Source organism: Lutra lutra, chromosome 6 (genome assembly GCF_902655055.1).
Source record: "Lutra lutra chromosome 6, mLutLut1.2, whole genome shotgun sequence".
NCBI lineage: Eukaryota > Metazoa > Chordata > Mammalia > Carnivora > Mustelidae > Lutra > Lutra lutra.
This window is the reverse complement of record NC_062283.1, coordinates 77,945,980-77,970,954: the sequence shown is the minus strand read 5'-3', so window position 1 is coordinate 77,970,954 and position 24,975 is coordinate 77,945,980. Positions and strand designations below refer to the sequence as shown.

General features: G+C 41.6%; 1 protein-coding gene across 8 annotated transcripts in view; it reads right to left on the bottom strand.

Moving 5' to 3' along the window:
* Window positions 1–6,681: 6,681 nt before the first annotated feature.
* NCOA7 (nuclear receptor coactivator 7) overlaps window positions 6,682–24,975 on the bottom strand; it is a 162,641-nt gene continuing 144,347 nt past the window's right edge. For 6 of the 8 annotated variants that reach the window (XM_047732344.1, XM_047732348.1, XM_047732342.1 and 3 more), the window contains 5 exons: window positions 17,778–17,903; window positions 16,083–16,235; window positions 9,694–9,789; window positions 9,177–9,250; window positions 6,682–8,786 (listed from right to left, as the gene is read on the bottom strand). In XM_047732344.1, the coding sequence (XP_047588300.1) occupies window positions 8,651–8,786; window positions 9,177–9,250; window positions 9,694–9,789; window positions 16,083–16,235; window positions 17,778–17,903 (585 nt within the window). In that variant the 3' untranslated portion in view covers window positions 6,682–8,650. Of the gene's footprint in view, window positions 8,787–9,176; window positions 9,251–9,693; window positions 9,790–16,082; window positions 16,236–16,782; window positions 16,994–17,777; window positions 17,904–19,158; window positions 19,413–24,975 lie in introns of those variants that run through there. The other 2 variants (XM_047732350.1, XM_047732349.1) reach the window with 2 other exon arrangements.

Sequence of the window (24,975 nt, the reverse complement as noted above, 5' to 3'; positions counted from 1 at the left end):
CAACACATGCCCAAATCTGCCAAGTAAATCACAATTCAACAAACATTCTCCTTTTTCACCCCTTCCCTAGATATTCCTTGTTGCAGGGAGACTTTTGAGAAAATACCCATATAGGACCTGGGAACCTCAGATTTCATCATATTAATTATTTGTCCTCCTCATCAGAAGTAGATAGGATTAGCAGGCTGACTAATGTCTATTATTTGTAAGGCAGGAATGGCAAAGATTTCAGGTGACCACTTCCCAGAAGACAGACTAGAAGGAACAGGCATCAAATAGACATCTCACAAGAGAGAAAACATGAATGAGCAAGAAACATTAAAAGAGGCTCATCCTCATTAGTAGTCAGGGAAACATAAATTAGAACTACAATGAAATAAATTTGCACACTATTGAAAATGGCAGAAATGAAGAAAGTTAATATAAGATGTTGAACAAGGTATTTTTAGGATGGGCATATAAATGATACAGTCACTTTGTGAAACACTGTGGGGTATCTTGTCAAGCCAAATATTCACAAGCTGGAGGGGCCAATAGTTCCATCCAGTGAGCGTTTTGTTGCCAAAACAAAATAAAAAGCACATCCACTGACAGGAGAATGGATAAATAGTGGTATAGTGATACATTCACCAGAGGACTTTTTTTTTTTTTTTTAAGATTGATTTACTTGAGGGAGAGAGAGAATGAGTGAGCAGAGCCTGCGCACAGAGGAGAGCAGAGGGAGGGGCAGAGAGAAAGAGAATCTCAAGCAGACCTCCCACTAAGTGTGGAGCCTGAGGTAGGGCTCGATCTCACAACCCTGAGATCATGACTTGAGCCTAAATTAAGAAGCCGGATGTTTGGGGCACCTGGGTGGCTCAGTTGGTTAAGTGGCTGCCTTTGGCTCAGGTCATGATCCCAGGGTCCTGGGATCGAGCCCCACATCAGGCTCTCGACTGAGCAGAGAGCCTGCTTCTCCCTCTCCCTCTGCCTGCCACTCTGCCTACTTGTGATCTTTATCTCTCTGTTGAATAAATAATAAAAATCTTAAAAAAAAAATCCGGATGTTTAACTGACTGAGCCACCCAGGCACCGCTCCCCAGAAGAATATTAAACACACACAATAAAATATAGCTGCAGTAACAACCTGAACAAATCTTAGAAACAATATTGAAGGGTAAAGAAAAAACAAGTAAACATATCTATTATAATGACACTTTACTTATATTAATCAATTTCATTTCATAACATCTCTTTGAGGAAGGTACTATTGCTTGCATTTTACAGATGAGGAAACTGAGTCACAGAGGAAACAGTTACAGGTAAGTGACTTACTAGTAAGTGGAGGTTGCAGGATCTAGCTCACATTTACTACATGCTTACATAGTATTGGGCACTGTATTAACTTGCCTAGATTATCTGTTTTATGAAAGGTGCTCTTAAAAATGTCCTCCTTGTTTTTGTTTTGTTTTGTTTTTGTTTTGTGTGGGGAGCTGTTGCTGATAGATCTCCCTAAACCAACGCAGTAAGTTAGACTGAAGAATCCGGTTATCATTTGGCTTTGCACTCTTCTCTCAACCCCTTTACCTAAGTGCAAACTCAATGGATAGTTTGCTCTTCATTTCAATGGTCTTCTGTACCATTTTCTAGGTTTCACTTTCAGAAGTGTGATGTAACTCCTAGGCAATGTCCTAAATCACTGAAGCACTGGAACTTCCCTTCAGTCTACATTTTTTTCAGAATGCCAATAACTGAGAGATCTGAAAATGGAGGCATTCTTTCCCCAGGGTCAGCTATACATGCCACCACCACCACCACATCCCCAGAATCTCTTCCCCAATCTTCTCTTATTTATACCCCTAAGACTTGAGCAGCTAGAGGAAGAACTTGAGCAGCTAGAGGAAGGATCATTCCTTTCTGCACCACAACCTTAAGAATCATGCTTGCAAGTTTGTGGCTGCATATACAAAGAATGCTTACAAATCAGTAAGGTGATTTGTATGGACATGGATGGAACTGGAGGGTATTACGCTAAGTGAAATAAGCCAATCAGGGAAACACAAGTATCACATGGTTTCACTAACATAAGGAATAGTGCAGAGGACAATAAGTGTGTTGTGGGGGGGAACTGAATGGGAAGAAATCAGAGAGGGAGACAAACCATATGAGACTCTTGACTCTGGGAAACAAACTGAGGGTTGCAAAAAGGGAAGTGGGTGGGGGGATGGGGTAATTGGTTGAGGGGCATTAAAGAGGGCACAATATGATGAGCACTGGGTGATATACCGAACTAATGAATCATTGAACATTCTATCAAAAACTAATTATGTACTATGAAAAATCAGTAAGATGATGAAAACTTAATAGAAAAAAATACGAAGGACTTGGATAGAACATTCAGGAAGAAAGACACAAAAAGAGCCAATCTGTGGGAAGTTTTCAACATCATTGATGATTAGAAAATGAAAATGAAAAAAAAAGATACCCTTTTAGCAAAGATTAAAAAGAGATGGCCATAATCTCTAACTAGTGTTGGTCAGAGTATGAGGGAACTGGCATACTCATACACGGTTGGTGTAACCAAGTTAGTATAACTTTTATAGAGGAATAATTAGTATCCTTTTAAATAGAATGTATGTAACTCTGGCTCACTGCTAAAAATTATCTCAAAAATATTCATAAATGCACCAAGTTCTATATACAGGGATGTTACTCAGAACTTTTTAATAGCCAAAAAAAGTTCTATTAATGAAGAACCATTTAACAATGATAGACCATGCAATGAAGAATGAGGTAAGTCTATATATACGTTACAAAATGTCCACAGTATATTAAGTTAAAAAGACAACTAAAGAATGGTATATACAGGGGCACCTGGGTGGCTCAGTGGGTTGAGCCGCTGCCTTCGGCTCGGGTCGTGATCTCAGGGTCCTGGGATCGAGTCCCGCATCGGGCTCTCTGCTCAGCAGGGAGCCTGCTTCCCTCTCTCTCTCTCTCTGCCTGCCTCTCCATCTACTTGTGATCTCTCTCTGTCAAATAAATAAAATCTTTAAAAAAAAAAAAGAATGGTATATACAGTATGCTTCTATTCATATGAAGAATTTATAAATAAGTATATGTGTATAGAAATGCTCTAGAAGGGGCGCCTGGGTGGCTCAGTGGGTTAAGCCGCTGCCTTTGGCTCGGGTCATGATCTTGGGGTCCTGGGATCGAGTCCCACATTGGGCGCTCTGCTCAGCAGGGAGCCTGCTTCCCTCTCTCTCTCTCTCTCTCTGCCTGCCTCTCCGTCTACTTGTGATCTCTCTGTCAAATAAATAAATAAAATCTTTAAAAAAAAAAAAAAAAAGAAATGCTCTAGAAGAACACCCAGGAAAGTTTGATGGTTGTTATCTGAGAATATAGGGAGGAAAATGTTTGCCTTTTACTGAATTGCCTTCTGTACTCTTTGAAAATGTTACCATCAATATGTATTATTTTTGTAATTAAGGAAGGAAACAAATCCTTAGTAAAAATATCTAAAGAGGAAATGGGAACTATTGCAATGTGTCTGAAAATAGTTTTTATAACTAAATGAGTTGCTGTCTTAGAAAATGAAGTTTCCTTTGCAACTCTCGCATTATTAGTTTTCTCCATTTGAAGGGGAGGAATTCCTTTCTTGTTTAGTAGTGCTTACTTTATGCTCAGCACTACTGTAAGTGCTCTAATCATCATACAATCCTGGGTGGTCATTATTATTATTCTCACTTAGTAGATAAGGAAAGTGAAGCACATGGAAGTTAACATTACTTAACCAAGTTCACATAGTAAGCTCTAGAGCAAAGATTCAAACCCAGAATGTTCACACCTTGGGCACTATGCCAGCTGCCTTTTGAAATGTTTAGAAGCTTTGAGTTCTACCTGGGTGATCTGATGATATGACCCATGCCACATGCCCCCAACTCTTCCTCATGGACTCCAGGTCAAACCTATCCACTTTTCTGACCCTTTGGAGAACCTAATAGGGAAACAAGATGCTGCAAGAGAACACGACTAGGCCTTGCTGAGTATGGAGTAATAATGGGGCCTTTCAACAACTCCCAAGGTTGACACAACACCTCAACACAGCCTGTCTTTGAAGAAAGATTCTTACTGTTAACTCGAGTCTTCAAAGATGAAAGAGCTGATCTCAGTCAGCTGTTAGCTAAAAATATCATTGACCCATCAGCTCGTGGAGAATGAGGTTAAGCCAAGGATTGCTGTAGGGATTAAAAGCTGAATTGATCGGTTGAATTCCAGTGTTTTCAGAGTATGTCCAGGTAAGGAGGATTTTTTTTTAGCTGTGGAGACGTGAGAATACATGCCTTATCATCCAAGTTTATTGAACATGCGTGTGTTTCTTGTTGGTGTTTCCTGTTTAATGTTTTCCTCAAGGGTTAGGTTAAGAAGCTAAATCAGTTACTTTTTGTAACCCTAGAGGTGAAGTGGTTGATCAAATGATGGGCCCTTGTTGATGTGTACATAGGACACTAAGATTATCCAGTAGCCTTCAATGCTTTTTGATCATCCTTCATTCTAACAGGTTGATATTGAAAACTTTGTCCATATGCAAGCAGGTTCTCTCAGTGTGCATGTAGCTAGTGGGCATCCCAATTGACAAGCTTAGTAAAGAAGATTGGTCACCAAGTATAACTATTTGGGGCACTCTTGGTGGTTCATTATTCTTTGATGATTCAGAAGCTGGATATACAGTTCTGTGTAAGCAATAAATTGTTTTTCCTTCCTGTGGTTCATTATGCATGTTGGACAGATGTCTGATGAGGGATGTGGCATCCTACGGGGCTACCATGAGCAGCAGAGTGTCCAGTGCAGGAACAAAACACATGCTAACGGCCAAGTCAGAAAATCCTAATTTGAACCAAGGCCTGGGAGAGGTTTTCATTATCTTTGGTTAGCAATGGATATCAATAATCCTATAGAGATTCAACTTTTCAGCTTGGAAAGATTCAGAGAACTCAGTCCTCTGGTCACTTACTTAAAACAGTAAGACACACACTGTTACTTTAGGTGGTGCCAGGTTGTGTGGATAATGGCAGAAATAAATAAAAGTACTCAGAACTCAACGTTCTCTTCTGGTGAAGGAATAATAGTCTGAGTTCATAGCTGATGAAGTACGATTTGGCTGTGCCAAATCTTGATCTAGAGCTGTGCTGTTCCTGATGGCAGGGGCTGGCCGCGTTTGGCTAAATTTAAATGAAAATTAAAATTTCAGGTCGTCACTCAAGTCACATTTCAAGTGTTGTAGCTAGTAGCTACCATAAGGGATAGTGAAAAATTCATGGAAATGTTCCATCATCATAGAATGTTCTATGGAGCAGCACTGACCTAGAAAAATAATAGTTCCTCAAAGATATTCTATCAAGAAACACCATTTTGGTGGTTTGACTGACCACACCAAGGAGGCCCTATCTACTTTTTATTCTGAATCACTAGATTTGAAATAGAAAGGCAAGCAGTAAATTGGAGTGAATTTTAGTTTTTGGAGTGAATCGTAAAGCCTAATTTTCTCAGTAAAGACACTTCTGTTAGGGGATCACTATGGATAACAGTCACAGGCAAGGAGGTAGGAGCAGAGGATGTGATGCTCTGAGGTTAAGGTTTCCTCTGAATGAGAAGAAGTATGTGACCTGATTGGGCAGAAGGAAGTGGTCAGAAGCACTTCTGATATTTGCATAAGGGGTGAATGTAACTGACCTAGAATTTCTGGAACTGCCTTTGGTTTAGACTGCCTTACCTTTCTTATCTGATTATGTTGGTAAAAATAAGTTAGGCATCCTCAAAAGAATAGGAATCTTAGCTTCCCTTTCTTTTTTTTTTTTTTTTTAAAGATTTTATTTATTTATTTGAGAGAGAGACAGTGAGAGAGAGCATGAGCGAGGAGAAGGTCAGAGGGAGAAGCAGACTCCCCATGGAGCTGGGAGCCCGATGTGGGACTCGATCCCCGGACTCCGGGACCATGACCTGAGCCGAAGGCAGTCGTCCAACCAACTGAGCCACCCAGGCGTCCCTTAGCTTCCCTTTCTTGTTTAAGGGACTCTCAGTGCCTTCCTCAAAAGGAAGGTAGTTCTTTTACTAGTCTCGTTTCACATGCCTTTAGAAGTTTGGAAGTAATTAAAAGAACATCAAATGAAGGGCAGTAATACTTCTCATGCTCATCAGGATGTCCCTGGTGACTCGTAGCATGGGGATATATCTAAATCATTTTCAACAGAGTCTAGTGAGCCATTAGGTTGCCCCCTCCCACCCTAGTGTTTTAATGTGGACTCATAAACTGAGGAATTGAGAAGCAGTGAAGACTGAGGTCTTCATCTTTAGGGCTGGAAGACAGGATGCCTGGGATCAGAAAAACTAATGAGAGGGTAAGATCCTTCATGGATATTAGGAAGTAGATCAAAAGAGATGTTAAAAAGAGGGGGTCACTATTCAAAGAACAGCTAGAAGGATGAAGAACAGAGAAACTGGCTCAAGAACTAACAGGAGTTTAATGAACTGATGAGAGAACAAGAGGGTGGCTAATGGGAACAAAAAGGGGCTTTCCAAGGCAGCAATAAAAACATGAGCACTGGACCTTGTTTAATTTTGGGTATTTCATCATCCTCTCACACACGGAGAACCTCTAGCATCCAATAAATACCTGTTGAATTAATCCTCGGGAAAGAAATCACACTGGATGCATAAATTCCTTTATTGAAAATACTGGGCTAGCACTGCATTACATATACTCAGTATCCATAAATGAAGGGCCACACATTTCTGATTGGACAATACTGTTTTAAATAGAGAACACAGCATCTGGATATGCTCTCACAAGTATAATATCATGGACTAAACTAGGTAGGAGTGAACTATATGCAAAATGACCATTTTTGTTCGTTAATAGCCTATGGTTGCAAATGGCATAAATGCTAAACTTGATCATCATGAGACATTCCTGATATCTCACACCAACACATCATTTAACAAGCAGATTAAGGTTAAACTGTCAATATGTTGTTAATCAAGAGTTCTCAATAGGAGAACTTGGGTGAAAGCATACCCAGGCAACATATTTAACAGAATTCATTTAAACTTGCATGGAATGTGAGTAGGGTAAATGAGTTGCTGATCTGACAGGAGGCCACTTGGTAATTTGTCCTCTTTCATAAATATCCAAACATAAGAGAATAATTTAAAGGAAATTTTCTGCCAGCTTGAGGCTAATATTCTATAAAGATGGTTTTATTTTTTTTTAATGCAGATATATAAATGCTACTTGTTTTTAATTTTTCCTTTCAGAGATCACTGGGGATATAATTTATGACAGACTACTTCTCAGCTTTGGCTATTATTTGAAAACTTTTTCCATTAGCAGTCTTTGGCTTTCATAAAAGTTTGGCAATCGATAATATTGTTTAATTTTTAACAAGTTTTTTTAATCATTTTTAATAAAGAGTATTTTATGATATGAAAATGGGTTGTTAAAAAATAGGTTTTTTTAAATTCCAATTTTGGTATGAATGTACTTCTTTGCATTGCTTTTTCTCAAACGAGTCTAGAAACCAAGACAATTGGGCTAATTTGACATTTTTCATTTGATATAAAATATGCAGAAATTAAAACATTCAGTTTCTTTTAAAACAGAGGCCTATTCGTTAATTTAAGAAGTTGGGGGAAATTATGCACAACACACTAGGAAAATAAAGTTTTTGTTATCAATACACATGATTTTGTAGGAAACAAAACATTTTCTTTTCAAAAGCAGGGATTGTTCTAAGTCTAGATTCAAAAAGGTACCCATTTCTGTAAATACCAACTTATGACTGTGAGAAATGGCTGCTGCTGCTGCTTCTTCACACAATTATGATCAGAGTAAGTAAAAATGTACCTTTTTAATAACTAAATGGAAGGCTGGCCTATAATAGTCAAATCAATAAACATTGGTAATGAGTTTTTAAATTTCAGAATTATGCATATACATATGCTGCTTAAGACCTATCACCCTAAACAATCAGGGCAAAAAAAAAAATTCAATATAAAACTATGTAAATCAAATGGGTTTGTTGCCAAAACATAGCACAAAATGTATACATTTCTTTATTCCAAGATTTGCACATTAAAGAAAATACTGCCAACACATTTTCGACAATATACTAGAAATAATAAATAAGACAATTTTTAAAAAAATCATATATTCCCTTTAAGTGCCAAGCACTTTCAATTTTTCTAAATGAGACTAATCTTTTCCATGGCAAACAATAGTATGCTGTACATTTTGGTAATGAAAATTATGTTGATAAATACACAAGGCATGTATGTATTTCCACAGTATCTTTTTTTTTTCACAGTTACCAAAAATAAAAATTGCATTCAACTCATACATCTATAAATATTCTGATTCCTCGCTGTATGGATGTGAAGGAAATGGGAGTACAAAGTCTTTCAACAATCCGGACTTCAACTCTCTTTCTTCGCTGTCTGCCCTCCACATGTCCCTTTGAGGATCCCTCTGTGGTGTGGCCATGCTCTGAGACGATGGCGGAAAGAAAGCAGTATGGATGAGGCAGTCAGGGCCAGGGCTTGTCTTCCAGCCAGCTTTAGGAGGGCTGATGGAACCCAATCTTTTTAATGTGGTATTTTAAGGCAGTCTGAGTGAGTTTCACTCGAATGTCCATACCTCGAGGTCCTGAACTATGAAGTCTTCCTTTTTGGAAAGGATATCATTATTGAAAGTGCTGCAAGAGTTGCTCCGTCCATGGTATAAGTCAGCATCTAGCCATAAACCAAATCGTCCGCTGAAATAATCACAAATTCAAAAAGGTGAAAACACTTCAGTCTCATGTGATACACTTTCTGTCCTCCCTTCCCCCACCTTCTTTCCTTTATGCTACCAATAGACAAAACCCTAAACTGCTTGGAAAACAAAGAATACATTTCCTTTATTACATTTAAATGACCCATCTTTCCTAAAAGACAAATGATAACAGTCCTCATTTAGACACATAAATAAATCATTTTATCTTTGACTCTGAGGTTCATGCATTGGGCCACTGTCCTAATGAAGCAGATGGCCTAACTGAAATCACCTGACACAAGGTATTGGTTACCCGCGTCAAAACAAACTCTCACAGGTCAGGCAGTGAATTAATGACATTAATTAATTAATTAATCAACAAAAACCTTACCCTCCACCACCAAGTTCCAAAGAGCTTATGTCTCCATTGATAAAGTATGAGTTTTCTCCACTCCACTTAAAGACCTTAGAATAGAAACACAAGACAGAGAACAGACATTTCAATCTGGAGAATCAGGGAAGAGGGAATTATTGGGATAGTACGTCTGTGTGGAAGGAAACTAGCCCTTGACTGAGGAAGCTCCAGATTGCCAGACCTTTCCTATACCAGGATGAGATCTTCAAAGGAGTTATAAAGTAGGAAAGCCCTCTTCAAGCACATGTTGGCTCTGACCTGCTATCATCCCTCCCTAGATCCCAGAACACGTGAAAGAGCAGTTTTCAAGGCCCAAGGAGGGACCCTAAAAGCAGTCTGTGGGCTATAGCCATGAAGAGCAGACCCAGCCTAGCGTGAGTCCAGATAAGGTTGTGCGACAGCTGCTGCTCCAGTGCCGTCCCCCAACTCCAACCCCACCCATGATCCTGACAACGCAACAGTGGGAAGTTGGGTATTTCTCCCATTTAGGTACCTTGAAATTGGGGCTAAATGTGTACAGAAACGTTTCGCCTGTGCCATAATAGTGGTCACTGAACTTGAAAGGATGAGTTGCATATGCTCCAAAAATCTGTCAAAAGAAAACAGAAACATCTTTTTTTCAAACCAAACCTCCCAAAGAATGGCTTTCTGAAATACTCCAACACCATCCTGTTCTGAGATATCATTAAACCTCTTTCAGCAAAGACCATTACTAAATTAGAGCTCTTAAGTTAAAAAGACAACCAACAAACAAAATATCCTTATTCCTAATTGGAACTCAAGTGGCTCAGAGAATGTATTTGTCAAAGGCCAGCAGTTGTTCCAATTTTAAAACATTTCTGAAGATCCCTATGGGGTCAGATTTCCTCTAGTGAATTCAGATGACATACTGGGAACATTAAACAACAAGATGCATCTTGTGCACAGGAGTGAGTGGTTGAAAGAACAAAATCATGTGTCCTGTGTGTTTTATAAGTGCATTCATGGCCAGACATTTCCCAGAGAAAATACATTTTTCTTTCAATTTATAAAAATGAGTTGGCAATATGCTTATTAAGATTGTGTCCTTGGGGTGCCTGGGTGGCTCAGTGGGTTAAGCCTCTGCCTTCAGCTCAGGTCGTGATCTCAGGGTCCTGGGATCAAGCCCCGTATTGGGCTCTCTGCTCAGTGGGGAGCCTGCTATCCTCTCTCTCTCTCTCTCTCTCTCTCTCTGCCTGCCTCTTTGCCTACTTGTGATCTCTGTCAAATAGATAAATAAAATCTTTAGGAAAAAAAAAAAAAAGGATTGTGTCCTTAACATGACTGATCTAATATCTCTTGGCTCAAGATGGCTTTTAAGAAAATAATAACAATGCCGTAAGACTATGAACTTTCAGGATGATTTAGATGTATTTGAACCAATAATTTTTCTGGTTTTTTTTTTTTTCTCACTGTCCTTGTTTCCTGTCTTCCTGCTCAGATCCTGACCAGTGCTTGCAAAGGGTAAGAGCTGGCAAGAGTGAACATATATATTTTGAAAACATCCCTAAGTGATTCTGATACACCTCCTACTTCAGAAACCCACTGGAGAAACACTGCTTTAAATGGAGGTTATCTGAAAAATGTCTTAACTTTTTTTTTTTTTTTTAAAGATTTATTTATTTGAAAGACAGAGATCACAAGTAGGCAGAGGCAGGCAGAGAGAGAGCAGGAAGCAGGCTCCCCGCTGAGTAGAGAGCCTGATGCGGGGCTCGATCCCAGGACCCTGAGATCATGACCTGAGCTGAAGGCAGAGGCTTTAACCCACTGAGCCACCCAGGTGCCCCAAATGTCTTAACTTTTGAAAATTATTTTATTTTTTTAAAAAACATTTTATTTATTTATTTAACAGACAGAGATCACAAGTAGGCAGAGAGGCAGGCAGAGAGAGGATGGGAAGCAGGCTCCCTGCCGAGCAGAGAGCCCTATGCAGGGCTCGATCCCCAGGACCCTGGGATCATGACCTGAGCCGAAGGCAGAGGCTTAACACACTGGGCCACCCAGGCACCCCTTTTGAAAATTATTTTAATTGGATTATCACCATGGTAGAATCTCTCTCTTCTTCACCAGTTACACTTAGTTCCTGGCAACTTGAAATACTAAAAATTAGGTAGGGGAGAAGTCTAGAAACTCTTTCTAACTAACATTCTTCATACTTCCTGCTACTAAACCCTTCTCTACAGCTGCTAAGAACAAACAAAAACAAAACACTAACAAAAACATCAAAAATCCATTTTCCTTCTCCTGGTGATCTTTCAGTAAAAGAACTAAAATACAACTGAGATAGGCATCTACTTTTAAAAGCATGTGCTTAAAACAGGACAGGAAGGGCAATGGCCATAGGTAGACGGAATTGGGTCCTTTCCTGATCAATGAAAAGGAGAAGCCACCTTACATTCACCCTCTCATGATTCTAAATATATTCTTTCTTAGCTAAAACACCTTCTTAGCAATCATGGAAATCTATTTAAGGATTAGGGACTGGATGATACTAAGGAATTACTGTTAATTTTGTTAGGTACATAGCATTGTGGTTATGTAAGAAAATGTCCATTTTCTCTTCTATTCATTTATCTTGAAAGAAATTTTATGGTATGTATATAATGATATTGTTGAGTCTCTACCATTAAAAATTTAATATATTTGCCAATAACAGAACAAAGGAATCCATGGAGGAAAAAAAAGTTGAGACAGCCAGAAGTGGTAAAACAAAAACAAAAAAAACAAAAAGGTTCATATAACAAAACCTACAAATGTGTATTTGCTCTCCTCTCCTCTCTCAGCTTCTTTAGTAGAAAACCTTACATGAAGTAGTGATCTTTTTATTTTTTAAAATTTATTTATTTGAATTCAATTTAATTAACTATAGCATATTCTTAGTTTCAGAGGTAGAATTTAATGATTCATCAGTTGCATATAATACTCAGTGCTCATTCCATCAAGTGCCCTCCTTAATGCACAATTTATCATTGGGTTTTCAATATATATCAATGTAACATAGTAAAATTACCACAAAAATGGGAAAATGTAATTGAGCAATATCAAAGTAACAATTCTGTACCTTATCTGGAATTAAGTTAGTATAAATCAGACTCCATCAATTGCCTGATGATTGCTCTATTTTCCACAGTGCCTTGTGGTATAAGTTATTCCACAGTCTAATTTGACTAAAATTGGGCCCTCCCTGCAAGGGTAGTTTCTTTGGCCAGTTTATGAAGTTTCTCCTAACTCTAGGAAGGCCCTCCTTAGTGGTCTCTTTTCCTGGTTCCCTTTGCTCAACTTTCCTCAGTTTAGCTTGTTGTCTTTATGCAGTTACCAGCCTCCTCTTAATTGTTTACCCCCCAGTTGTCATCATTTTCTACGGTACTCTTTGGCTTGAACTTGTCCATACTCTTCTAAATAAAGTCCAACCGTTCCTTTGGGGACAGCTTCAGAGCTCTATGTCCTTTTTTGTTTTTGTTTTTTTAAGATATGCCGTGGACAGGGGCTAGGCCAGGGCAAGTTCAGCCACTGTGTCTGACAGGCCAGCGGGTGTGGCAGACAAGTACAGGCTGGGGGAGCCTGTTCAAGGGGTCTGGTGGGAGCCACAGTGGACAAGTGGATGAGTGCAGGGCTGGGGAAAGTCTGTGTGCTACGTCTGGAGAGGCTGTGGTGGATGAGCACAGAGCTGGGGCCAGCCTGAGGGCCAGGTATGGTGGGGCAGAGGCCAAGTTGGGTGAACAGAGAGTGGCCCAGTGGGTTGGGGCCACAGGGGAGCATGGAGTGAGCTGGTGGCACTAGCAAGGGAAATTGAGTGCACTAAAAATGGCACCCACCAGCACCAGGTTTGCAGTAAAAAAAAAAAAAAAGGCACCCTCCAGTGTCTCTATTCCCAGAGAGATCTCCATCAGACCCCTGCCCTCAGGTATACTCTCTGAAACTCGTCAACTAGTCAACAAATCTCCCTCACATGCAGCCCAGGTGCTTCTCAAGCTACTGCCTTTGTGTTGAGACTCAGAGCAAGTGAGTCTGTGCGTGAGCCCTTCAACAGTGCAATTTTCCCTTTCCTACAGCCCTCTTGCTCTCCCAAAAATCAGCCTCGTTTTCAAAATTAGCCTTTGTTTTCAAAGACCATTGTTCTGGGAGCTTGCCTTTCTGGCACAGGTCCCATGGGCTGGCATGCCTAATGTGGGACTTGACCCCTCACTTCTCCGAGAGGAGCTGCATGTTTTGTGATCTCTCTTCCTCTTGTGGGTCGCTAGGAGGATGGGGTGGAGTCCTGTCAAGACTGCTTTTTCTGCCCCTCCTACCCATCTTGATGTGGCTTTTTTTCTTTTGTCCCCACCCCACCCCGCCCCACCCCACCCCCAGCCCCGTCTTATGTTATACAACATCTGTTCTGTTAGTCTGCAGGTCCTTTTCAGAAAGAACTCTTGTACAGTTGTAACCTTGGTGTGTTCAGGGAGGAGGTTAGCAGAGCTCTAAGTCTTACAATCTGCCTCTTCTCCTAGAGCTGGGAGCCAGGGGTCTGCTATGGAGATGGGGGCTGGACAGTGGCTGCTTCCCCCGGAAGAACACTTTTATTTTATGAGAAGGGGGGGAGGCAGGGTAAGTAGCTCTTGGTCATAGAGCTGTGGCAAGGCTTTTGATATTCCTTCATTCTCCCATGCCTAAGGTAGAGCATCTCCCCTACAGAGGTTGGGTAGAAGAAAATAATCCTCCACCTCTCTAAGCCATACTTACCTGGAATTCAGCCTCCGAAACACAGGCCATGGGTAGGGGTAAGAAGTGCTAGGGACCTACCCCTTGAGGATATATCACAGCAGTTTTTTAGAGACTTGAAGTGACTGTTGTTTTTATAATTTCTATATTTCTATATTTTTATAATTTCTATATTATAATTTCTATAATTTCAGTTATGGTTGTTTCTCTATTGATTCTGCAGAGCTCCCTTTGCTGCTGTTCTGCATACATAATGCTTTTAAATTGGAATTTTACATAATTTAATCCCAGATAAATTTACAGGTGTTATTCTACCCTGTTCTCAAACACAGCAAAGCCACATTCTTGCCTTGGGCGGGAGGGTCACTGGGTGCGGGTGAAATTGTGCTGCATTCCTGCTCTGTGCTGCCAACACATTCCCAACAAACTTGGTATCTTTTGGTAAATCAGTAGAACTAATATATACTTATGATGAGGGTCTGTATGTGATAAAACCATCTAGCCATAGCTCATATAAAACAACTAACATTTCATTAAATCCCTATGTAATTCCATTTTAAACCTTTGTTGTTACTATTTAACATTTTTAACCTGACTGTACCCATTTGGATCATGATTAAATAAAGTGTCATCAATCAAGAAGTAATAATAACAATGATAATAGGTAAACTACTCCCCACAATTCTTTATCTATAATAACACAGCAATAAAGTCACAGGAAAGATCAGAGTTGAGAAAGACAGTGCCTCCAGTACCCCCATCCCTCTGCTAATTTCTCCCAAGACAAATTATGATTGCAAACATCGATTTCCCTAAAATGCCCACAATCATATAGCTTCAGAGCAAACAATGCTTCATAGTGCTCCACATACAACAGGCACTCGTACATTTTCTGAACATAGGAATAAATGAAAGGCTGTTGAACAAAACCTGCTTCAATGCCCAAAAGAGAAAAGAATGACATCTACATCTTAAAAATGTAAAGAAATTTCTTCTTGATATAGCAGAGACCAAACTGAAATGACTAAATCTTGAAAGAGGTCTTCCTTTTGTGGAGCAAAAACCTGAGTGGGTAGCCCAGATTCCACTCACACACACGCTGACAGAAGTACTAGTGCGGGTGCATGGGGCTAATATCTAGAATTCACCACTGCCTCCAAGACCAAGGGAAAGGGCGAGGAGAAATGGTACAGAATATCCCTTGCTATATATCGTAACAGTTGGGTCCTTCAGGTGCAACACACTTCAGCCCTGACTGGCTCTCCATCTGGGCAACCACACAGGCAAGGTTTGTGGGTACTAGTTCAGCTACCTGTAAAGAGTTCTGGTATTGGGGCGCCTGGGTGGCTCAGTGGGTTAAGCCGCTGCCTTCAGCTCAGGTCATGATCTCAGGGTCCTGGGATCGAGTCCCGCATCGGGCTCTCTGCTCAGCAGGGAGCCTGCTTCCCTCTCTCTCTCTCTCTCTCTCTGCCTGCCTTTCTGTCTACTTGTGATCTCTCTCTGTCAAATAAATAAAATCTTAAAAAAAAAAAATTTAAAAAATTAAAAAAAAAAAAAAAAGAGTTCTGGTATTGGCACTGGAACTTCTTTCTGCACTATATGCCAATCCAGACTTGACTTCTGTCCAGCTTTTCCAGCTTTAGGTTGCAGAATATAATTATTGCTTCCTACTATATGGCGAGCACAGGAAAAAATAATTCCTATATGTAACTGTATTTGGAAATACACTCCATTTTTTTCTATAGATACATTTGGAAGTATGTTGGGGTGAGATGACATAATAATTGGAATTTACTTTAAAATACTTCAGCAATGGATGCCTGGGTGGCTCAGTGGGTTAAGCCTCTGCCTTCGGCTCAGGTCATGATCTTGGGGTCCTGGGATCGAGTCCTGCATTGGGCTCCCTGCTCAGAGGGGAACCTGCCTCCCCTTCTCTCTCTTTGCCTACTTGTGACCTCCGTGTGTCAAATAAGTAAATAAAATCTTAAAAAAAAAAATACTTCAGCAAAGAAAAACCAACAAAGACTTATGAAGTGTATGTGGCAAAGTCCTGATAGCTATGAACTCTTGATGATGGCGAGTTCTTACACTGGCCTCTCTACTATTGTGTAAGTTTGAACATCGTCATCACAAAATGTTTTCTGTGAGATGAACAAGCCTCACCTGATTATCCATATCTTTGATGACCAACAGGACAGGACTGTCTAGCGACGCCGACTTCCGATAGAGAGTTTTCAAACTGGTCCCATGCTCTAATGTGCTATATGCGAGTCTCCACGGATACCCCTGTACCCGTGCTGGAAGGCGTCGGGCCAGCTGCAAATCCAAAGATGGAGATGTAAAGATACAATCTGTCCACAAATCTAATAAGCTTGTACCACTAAGCAAGTACCTGAGGCTCAAGCTCAAAATCACACTTACTCACAAGTTGCTCCTTTTTAATCTGACAAATATTTGTAACTATACCTCGGGAAAGAGAAGGGAAAAATGTCTTCCTTGATGGTGCTGCCTTGGCAGGGATGCCAGCCAGAGCATACACTCCCTCTTAGGGACTTGAATGAGGGGTCACCAGGCAACTATACATCTGGAGATACAGCACCTAGCCTGATAGGAATCAGATACCTGCTTTCCCTTTTACACTTCAACCTTACCTTCACCAAACAGTTCGTGGTTCTCCACTTGTTCTTTCTAAATGCTCATAAGCTCAGAGCTGCTACTGACAACTCAGTGCAGCTTCCCACGGAAGTGAGAAGCAAAGAACACAGGTGTTTTGTGCTAGTAGTCAAATGTAGTCTGTATTCACCTTGCTGTATCTTTCACTTACATTAACATTTAGCTTAAACTTGGCTGCCATAAATACCAATAATGCATCTCTCTTCAAAAATACCAACAAAGGAGGCTATGAAGTACTGAAGTCTTCAGAATGCTTAACATCAGTTGTAATATCAGCATGAACCCCATTTCTGTAGCTGCTTGGTCAAATCTCTTGGCTTTCCTGAGCCTTCACAGATTCATTTGCAAATTGAGGGAGTTGAACTTGATTCTTTAAGGTCTCTGAAATTCAGGTTTCTAAGCTAACAGGAGAAATACAAGAGATTCCTTACTACAGTTCAAATAGAGCACATTACAGTATTTCATAAAACTAAAGTTACAGGTTTTCAGAAAATATAAAGTGAGCAAAGGAAATCACAGAAAAAGGAAAATTACTCCTAGTGGTAGTTTTCATACAGCTAGTAAAGTGTATTTGCTATATAATCTTACTGACCCCAGTAAGTTAAAACTATTGGAACTCTGTAGTAATCACCAGGATAAATCTGGATCCTTTTTTTTTTTTTTTTAAGATTTTATTTATTTGTCAGAGAGAGAGAGAGAGAGTGAGCACAGGCAGACAGAATGGCAGGCAGAGGCAGAGGGAGAAGCAGGCTCCCTGCCAAGCAAGGAGCCCGATGTGGGACTCGATCCCAGGACGCTGGGATCATGACCTGAGCCGAAGGCAGCTGCTTAACCAACTGAGCCACCCAGGCGTCCCTCGGGATCCTTTTTTAAGTGTTAGGAATATGCATTAGGACTACAGTAGGATAATTTAAAAACTGGTATTGGAGACAAGAATGGGTTTTCATTCGGACTTAGACAATGGATACAGTTTCTGGCCAAGTCCCCACACTCCTGAAGAGGTGACAGGGAGCGCTATGTAACCTCTCAGACGCTGGTATTGGTTAGGCTGCTGGTGTTCTTCCAGTAGAACTTGGCTCTTTCCTAACCACCCTGCCCCGTGAGAAGAGCAAATGCAGGGAGGGATGGGAAATGCTTCTTTAAGGCCTAGGAGACCCCCGTCCTGAGTCCCCTGGGAGAGCCCACCTGCTCGATGTGCATGTTCTCCAGGAGTGCGCTGTGGGGCTGCAGGACCGGAAGGGCAGCCTCCTCGTCATCCTCATAGTAACCGCAAGTGCTCTTCCTACGCTTGGCCTCCTCAACGGTGATGATCTGAAATGCAGAGGAAAAGCCCCCCAAACCTGATATATCTGCTTTTCCTTCGTCTGCTAAAAACGACCTCAGGTACACAAGTCCTGTAACGGGTGGAGTTTTAGCAGTAGGACATAAACTGAACCGGGACTTTGGGAAAAGGGCTAATTTCAGCTACAATTTCTGAACAAATGCAGAATTTAACACAGTGCAGCGGAGACACTAAGTGCGTACAAATTAAAGTCACAGGTTTTCCACTTTTACTACCACTGCTGAGTGCTCATGGAGTGTAAATTATTATGCCTAATTCCACTGAAAAGCCCTAAATTATTCTCTTTTAGCCTGCATCTAAATTTGAATTGTTAAGGAGCTAATCATTCTGTAATCTTCTATAGATAGGGAAATTGGGAAGATAAGGATAGTAGTTTTTTAAAATCAAGACTCCTAATGTTTTCTCTCAAGGCTATGGCACAAGCGACAAACCCTGATAGAAATAACAAATAAATGGTAACATCCATCAGAAGCAACAATACAAAGAAACACAAAGCTTTAGGCTAAGTTAAAATTAGGTTACATTTCTTTATGTACAATTCAGAAACTATCAAAATAACCTTTCCTTCAAAACTGAGAAACTTGATTTTGTACACATTTATTATTTCATTGTAACTATGCTTATGAATGACCAAAGTCAATTTCAACTTAAAAATCTATTCTTTGTCCCCCTTAACATCTGGATAAATCACTAAATGATATAGTGACTAATTCATCAAAATACCTGGGTACTAGTGTCAGTGGACTTTTGCATTATAGAGAAAAGGCATTTATGTACATCTAGTCAAAGTTGCCAGGTAACACGCCATGCAATTTGCAATATGTATAGTGACAGATATAAAGTACCTGCCACCCAGATTTACAGGTAAGGAAATTAACTAATATATTTTATTATCTTCTTATGGGGCTTTACCTAAAACCCTGTCAAAGAGTCACAAACACAGGATTTTAAGTGTATTAAATAAAGTACATGTTTTTAGTGAACTCTACATTTAACAGAAGTACAAACAGGGCTGAATGAAAAAAAACACAAAAAATGTGGATTTCTTACTCCAAGGAGGAGGGAGAAGCCACATCATATCCATCTCCCAAAACAAATAAAATACCTGCTTTGGTTGAAATGTCAGCACATCCTTTCTAATTAGGAGGCATTTGGAAACATACCCAGTGGCGGATCTCTGAGGAATCACCAGCGCCTCATTAGCTCTCAAGGACTCCCACATACCTTCACAAAAGGCTCTTGGTCAGGTCTAGCACAATAGAAAATCTGAACGTCCAAGGGCAACCTTCGGATTCTCATCCTGAGTAGGGGAGAACCGTCTGCTTGCTAATGAGATAGAAGCAGCGTTTTCCTGGCCGCCACACCACTGTTGCTGCCGGCCACGAGGAGCTACAATGGTTTGTGCTGCATCTAGTTTCCTGCATAATTGAGTTTCTGTTTCCCTCAGGAGAGGGTTCAGCATTTCTACAGGAACACACCCAAATTAGGATTTAGAACAAACACACACTTCCTGTCAGGCATAGCTGTGAGGCAGTAAAATGACACTTTCACCTTTGAAACGGGTAAGTTTCCTAACTGAAACAAAACTCCATTGGTTGGTTGGTTTGTTTTTCTTTGTCTTCTTATATTTTTCTTCCTTATAGTCCTCTGGCTAAGCTAGCTCTTCCAGCCCTGCCTTTTCGGAGTTTTTTCCAGCACCTTCTCTAAAGCTAAATTTCCATTTTAAACTTTATGGATGTTGCCGGCAATAGGTTTGAATCTCGAAGGAAGGATAAAAGGAGCCTTGACCCGAGGTAGGTTCATTATACTTAGGCCAATGGTATTTCACTTCAATACCATATCATGTTTGTTAGATATGAGGGACTTAAAAGAATGGGAGAACATTTGGTTTATATGAGGCTGAGAAAAATGTTACTTTAGGTTCAGTTTTTCAAAAGAGCTGGCAAAGGAACATTTACCCTTAGTGACTAATAAGCACGATGAGCCCTCCTCTGCTTTCTGGATTTGATGGCATAAGGGGTTGGGAAAAAAATGGGGATTACCATTGGATCGATTTTTAGCGATCTTTCTGTGACTCTTCCACATCAAAATGGTCTTTGGTACTGCTGAGGGGTCAGGGGCTGTGGCATAGCTCTTCCCAAGGGTCTGTTCTAATGAGAACTCTGCCAGATTCTCAGTGACCAGACCCAGGTGAACTAGAACTTAGGTTCAGTGCAAGAACCACGACACAACCTGGGGCAGAATCACTTGGATTTTGTTCTCGTGATCATTCTCTCCTCAGCACCCGACCCTTCACAACAGCTAGCATTTACTGGCTGCCTTCTCTATGATGGCACGTGCCAGCTACTTTGCCAGGCCTGGGGACACAAAGCAGTCCTCAGTCTCAAGTGGGTGAGGAGACAGCAGAGAGACATTTATTTATTTATTTATTTTAAGATTTTTAAGATTTATCTTAGAGAACATGATTGGGAGGGGCAGAGAAAGAGGGAGAAAACCCGAATCAGACACCTTGCTGAGCACGGGGCTCAAGATCACGACCTGAGCTGAAACCAAGAGTCTGATGCTCAACAAACTGCACCCCCCAAGTGTCAGAGAGACATTTATAAATAAATGAATGCCATTCCATGTAATACAAATGCTAATAGTAGCAACTCAAAGATGGGAGGGGCCACCCAGAGAGTCTGGAGATGGCTAATTCACACAGAGGTGATGGGGCTTCAGTTTGAGAGCATAGGGTAGGGTGTGGGGAGATGTCCAGGTGGAGTGTACAGGAAGAAAACTGAGCTGTGTTCTAGGTTCACTATGGCTTGCGAACAGAAAGCAAGAGAAGTTGAGATGAAGCTGGGGAGGGACAGAAGTGGCGAAAATAAAAAACAGTAGTGCCATTAAGAAGCTCAGAACTGGGCGCCTGGGTGGCTCAGTGGGTTAAGCCGCTGCCTTCGGCTCAGGTCATGATCTCAGGGTCCTGGGATCGAGGCCCGCATCGGGCTCTCTGCTCAGCAGGGAGCCTGCTTCCCTCTCTCTCTCTCTCTGCCTGCCTCTCCATCTACTTGTGATCTCTCTCTGTCAAATAAATAAATAAATAAAATCTTTAAAAAAAAAAAAAAAAAGAAGCTCAGAACTTATTTTAGAGGCCACTTTTCCTAATACCTGGCTGTTCTTCAAAATCATCTAGGAGCTTTTAAAAACACAGATTCTGATACTCCTCACTCAGACCTACTGAATTAACTAACGTCTTTAGTGGTAAAGGTGTAGGATTCAGTTAAAAAAAAAAAAAATTCACCAAGTGGTGATTCTGATGATTGGCCAGTGGGTATGACAGCTCTAGGCGATGGGGTGGCACGGAGTGTCATAAGCACGGGAGTATATGTTCACAGGCGTTATTTAAGCAAGTAAAATAGCACAGAACATGTATAAGAGCCTTTAAAAAAATATTTTAGGGGCGCCTGGGTGGCTCAGTGGGTTAAGCCGCTGCCTTCGGCTCAGGTCATGATCTCAGGGTCCTGGGATCGAGTCCCGCGTCGGGCTCTCTGCTCAGCAGGAAGCCTGCTTCCTCCTCTCTCTCTCTGCCTGCCTCTCTGCCTACTTGTGATCTCTCTGTCAAATAAATAAATAAAATCTTAAAAAAAAAAAAAAACCTATAAAAAAAAAAAATAAAAAAATAAAAAAATATTTTATTTATTTATTTATTCACTTATTTATTCATGAGAGACAGAGAGAGGAAGAGGCAGAGGGAGAAACAGACTCCCCACTAAGCAGGGAGCCTGACATGGGGCTCGATCCCAGGACCCTGGGACCATGACCTGAGCCGAAGGCAGAGGCTTTAACCCACTGAGCCACGCAGGCGCCCCAGTATGAATGCCTTTTACAAAAATAAAAAGCAAGACTCCCTACCCCTCACTCCCTAGATAACATCCTAAAATAAGTGAGGGAGAAAAAAGGAATTTAATAAAATGCACAAAAGTGTTAAGTGTGGTCATATATTATTTTTAAATGTTCTGCATTGTACTTTTCTGTGGTTTCTAAATTTTCCCACAATAAGCAGGTGTTACTTATATAAAATTAGGAAATAAAGCTTATTTAAAGAAACTCTGTACGGGAGAACAGGCTGGTGATTGGGCTGGGACTCGAGGTGCCCTTGGAAGTCCAAGTGAAGGGTGCAGACAGGCTGACTGAGGCATGTTTGGTGGAGGGAAGTAGAGGTCCTGCACCATGGAGAATCACAGTAAGACTCTGACTAGATGAAGGAAAAGAATCTAATCTAAGATGGTAGCAAGTTTTCTAGCTTGAGACACCACTAATTAATATGAGAATATGTGAGAAGAGGCAAGTCTGGGGTCAAGAGTCTTTGTTTTAGACATGCTGAGGATCAGACACCTGCCAGCTTCTGGGGGAGTGAAGGTGCCTCTTCCCCACCCACAGAGGAGGAGCGGTGCCCTCCCAGTGGCTTGGCTTCACAGTAAAGCTAGTGTGCAGAGCTTGCTCCTGCGTGGGAGGGATCGTGGCCAGCATGCTTCTACTCATTGCACTTTTGGACTCTGCTATATGGCAAGCAAACAGAGATAAGGTGGCCTGACCAGTCCAGCCGCCCGTTTCTCCAGTTGTCAGTGCGAGCACAAGGAGCTTGGAATAGGCCAATGAATTTCTTCCTCCTTCTCTATCCCTTCCTTTCTTCTTCCTCTTCCACTACAGATGTAGAGAGTATTCTGTAGAAGAGAATCTGCCCTCCCTTTCATTCTCAGCGGCTCAGCCTGAGAAGGCCTGGCCCACACCAGGTCATCCGGCAGAACTTTCTCTCCCTGCATACCTCTGCGGCTCCTTTTCCTCTGGTGCTGGTAAGTGTGGCCTCTCCTCCCACTGGGGTTGTCAAGAGCTGAGATTCAAGGATGGGATTAGTGGAGAGAGGCAGAATAGCCCTTAAAGACGGCTGCTTTGGCTCAAGAGATTCAGGCCTTCATCAGGCGAGGATTCAGTCCCCAATGCAATCTACACCTTCCCTCTGGGCCTCCATACTAGAGCGAGAGGCCACAGTCTCAATAAGAAAATGCATACTTCCTGGCTTTGCTTCATCTGTGCACATACCTTATGGGGGCCTCCTGAGCAGAGCAGATGAGGTGAGGACGGGACTTGATATTTCTGGGTGCCTTGGCCAGAATACATGTATCACAGCATCTCTTCCACCAGGGCCTGTGGGGCAGCTACGAGCTCTAATGGAGCCGCTCGGGGAAAGAAGTATGTGGTGGGGGCAGATGCAGGGGTCAGCAGCATAAGCCACAAGAGTTGAGCTCAGCCAAGGAAGATGTAACAGATGACCAGGTGGTCAAGGACAAACTCCTAGGGAACAGCGTGAGAAAAGGAACCAGCAAAGTCGACTGGGAAAGACTGGCCAGAGACAGGAACAAAAACTGGAAAAAAACCCTGAACTGATAGAAAAAGCCAAGGGAGGAAGAGCCTGATAGGCTTAAATATCTTTGAACAGTGGTTTCAAGCAAGAAGCTTTGTGAACTGGGGGGAGACATGGAAATAAGTAAACTGGTGTACAGTACACAAGACAGCTCTGAACGATGAGCTGCGGGAGGACAGGACAGGGGACGGACTGAGAGCACCACAGCAGTGACAAAGGAGCGGGTCCTTGAAGGAGGGCAGGAGTTTGCCATAGGCAGCTGTGTGTGTGCCCGCCGCACATTCAGGCCACGAGGGAGTGACAAAAGGAAGTGTCAGTCCAAGCACACACATAAAAGGACCCAGCGTTCCAGAAAGGATCAGACCCAAGGGGCAGGTTTATTACCCTTGCTCATCCCAAACTGGCAAGGTTCTGGCCTTGGAAGGATCCCACTGCCCACTCGAACGTAAAACCAGGCTGGGAGTGCTGGAGAGTATCACCGCTCACTGCAGCCTGGGGCCATGAGAAAAGTCCAGTGCCCTCAAAAGCAGACAGCCGCCCCATGACAGTCTTCTGTTAGCATTTTTCCTAGTGTCTGTAACTGCTGCTTCATACCTTCTCCATATTCCTCTAACTCCTCCTTCATCTCAGGAGGTGACCCTGCTTCCACTGCAAAGAAACCATTATTTGAAAAATGCCACAATTTACCACCACTGAAGCTGCATTTTTTTGTACACACGCTATCTTTTTCTACTACCCACGCCCACCCAAGACCAATCCTATCCCTACCCCCCACATTGCCACCGATTCTCAGAGATCTGCTCTCCTGATCATTCCCTTCCTCTTGCCCTTATCTTCTGTAACTTCAACTTTGGCGTTCCCACTGACCTCATCCAAAAGGTTAAATAAAGTCTCTCTCAGGAGCAGGAAAACATTCTCCACCTCACTTCTTCCAGCTTATCATCTCATTTCTACTCTCCAAAACCAAATTTGAGTTGTTTCCCACCTCTATTAGTTCTAATTACTTAACTCCCACTCATTCTTTGAACCACTGGAATCTAAATTTTGAACTTACCACTTTAATGAAACTGCTTTTGTCAAAGTCACCAACTACCACCTCGGTTTTAAACCCAGAAAACATACCTCAGCTCCTAGTGTCTGACTCCTCTGCAACATAAGTCATTCTGACTGTTACCCTCCTCTTGAAACATTCTCTTCCCTTGGCTTCTAAGACATGACTCTCCCTGTGTTCTACCTCCTTCCTGGCTTTTCCTTCTCAGCCACCTTTGTGGTCTCTACTGCCTTTGGCCCCTTAAATGCAGGTGTCCTTAATGGTTCTGTTCCGAGCCCCGTTCTCTTCCTACTGTATATACTCTTCCTACGATGACCTCATCTATACTCAGAACTTCAACTTTGCTAAGGATTTCCAAAAGTGTATCTTCAGATCTTTCTCCTAAGTTTTATTCTCAGCTGTCTCTTGGAAATTCCAGACACCTCAAATTTAGATGAAATCCGGAACGCAGAGCATTTTCTACTAAATCTAATACTCTTGCTATGCTCCTGTGTCAGTGAAGGGCAGGTACCACTACCCTCCAGTTCCCACTCTGAAAACCAAGAGATCAATCTTGATGTCTTCCTTAGTTTCCACATATAATAAT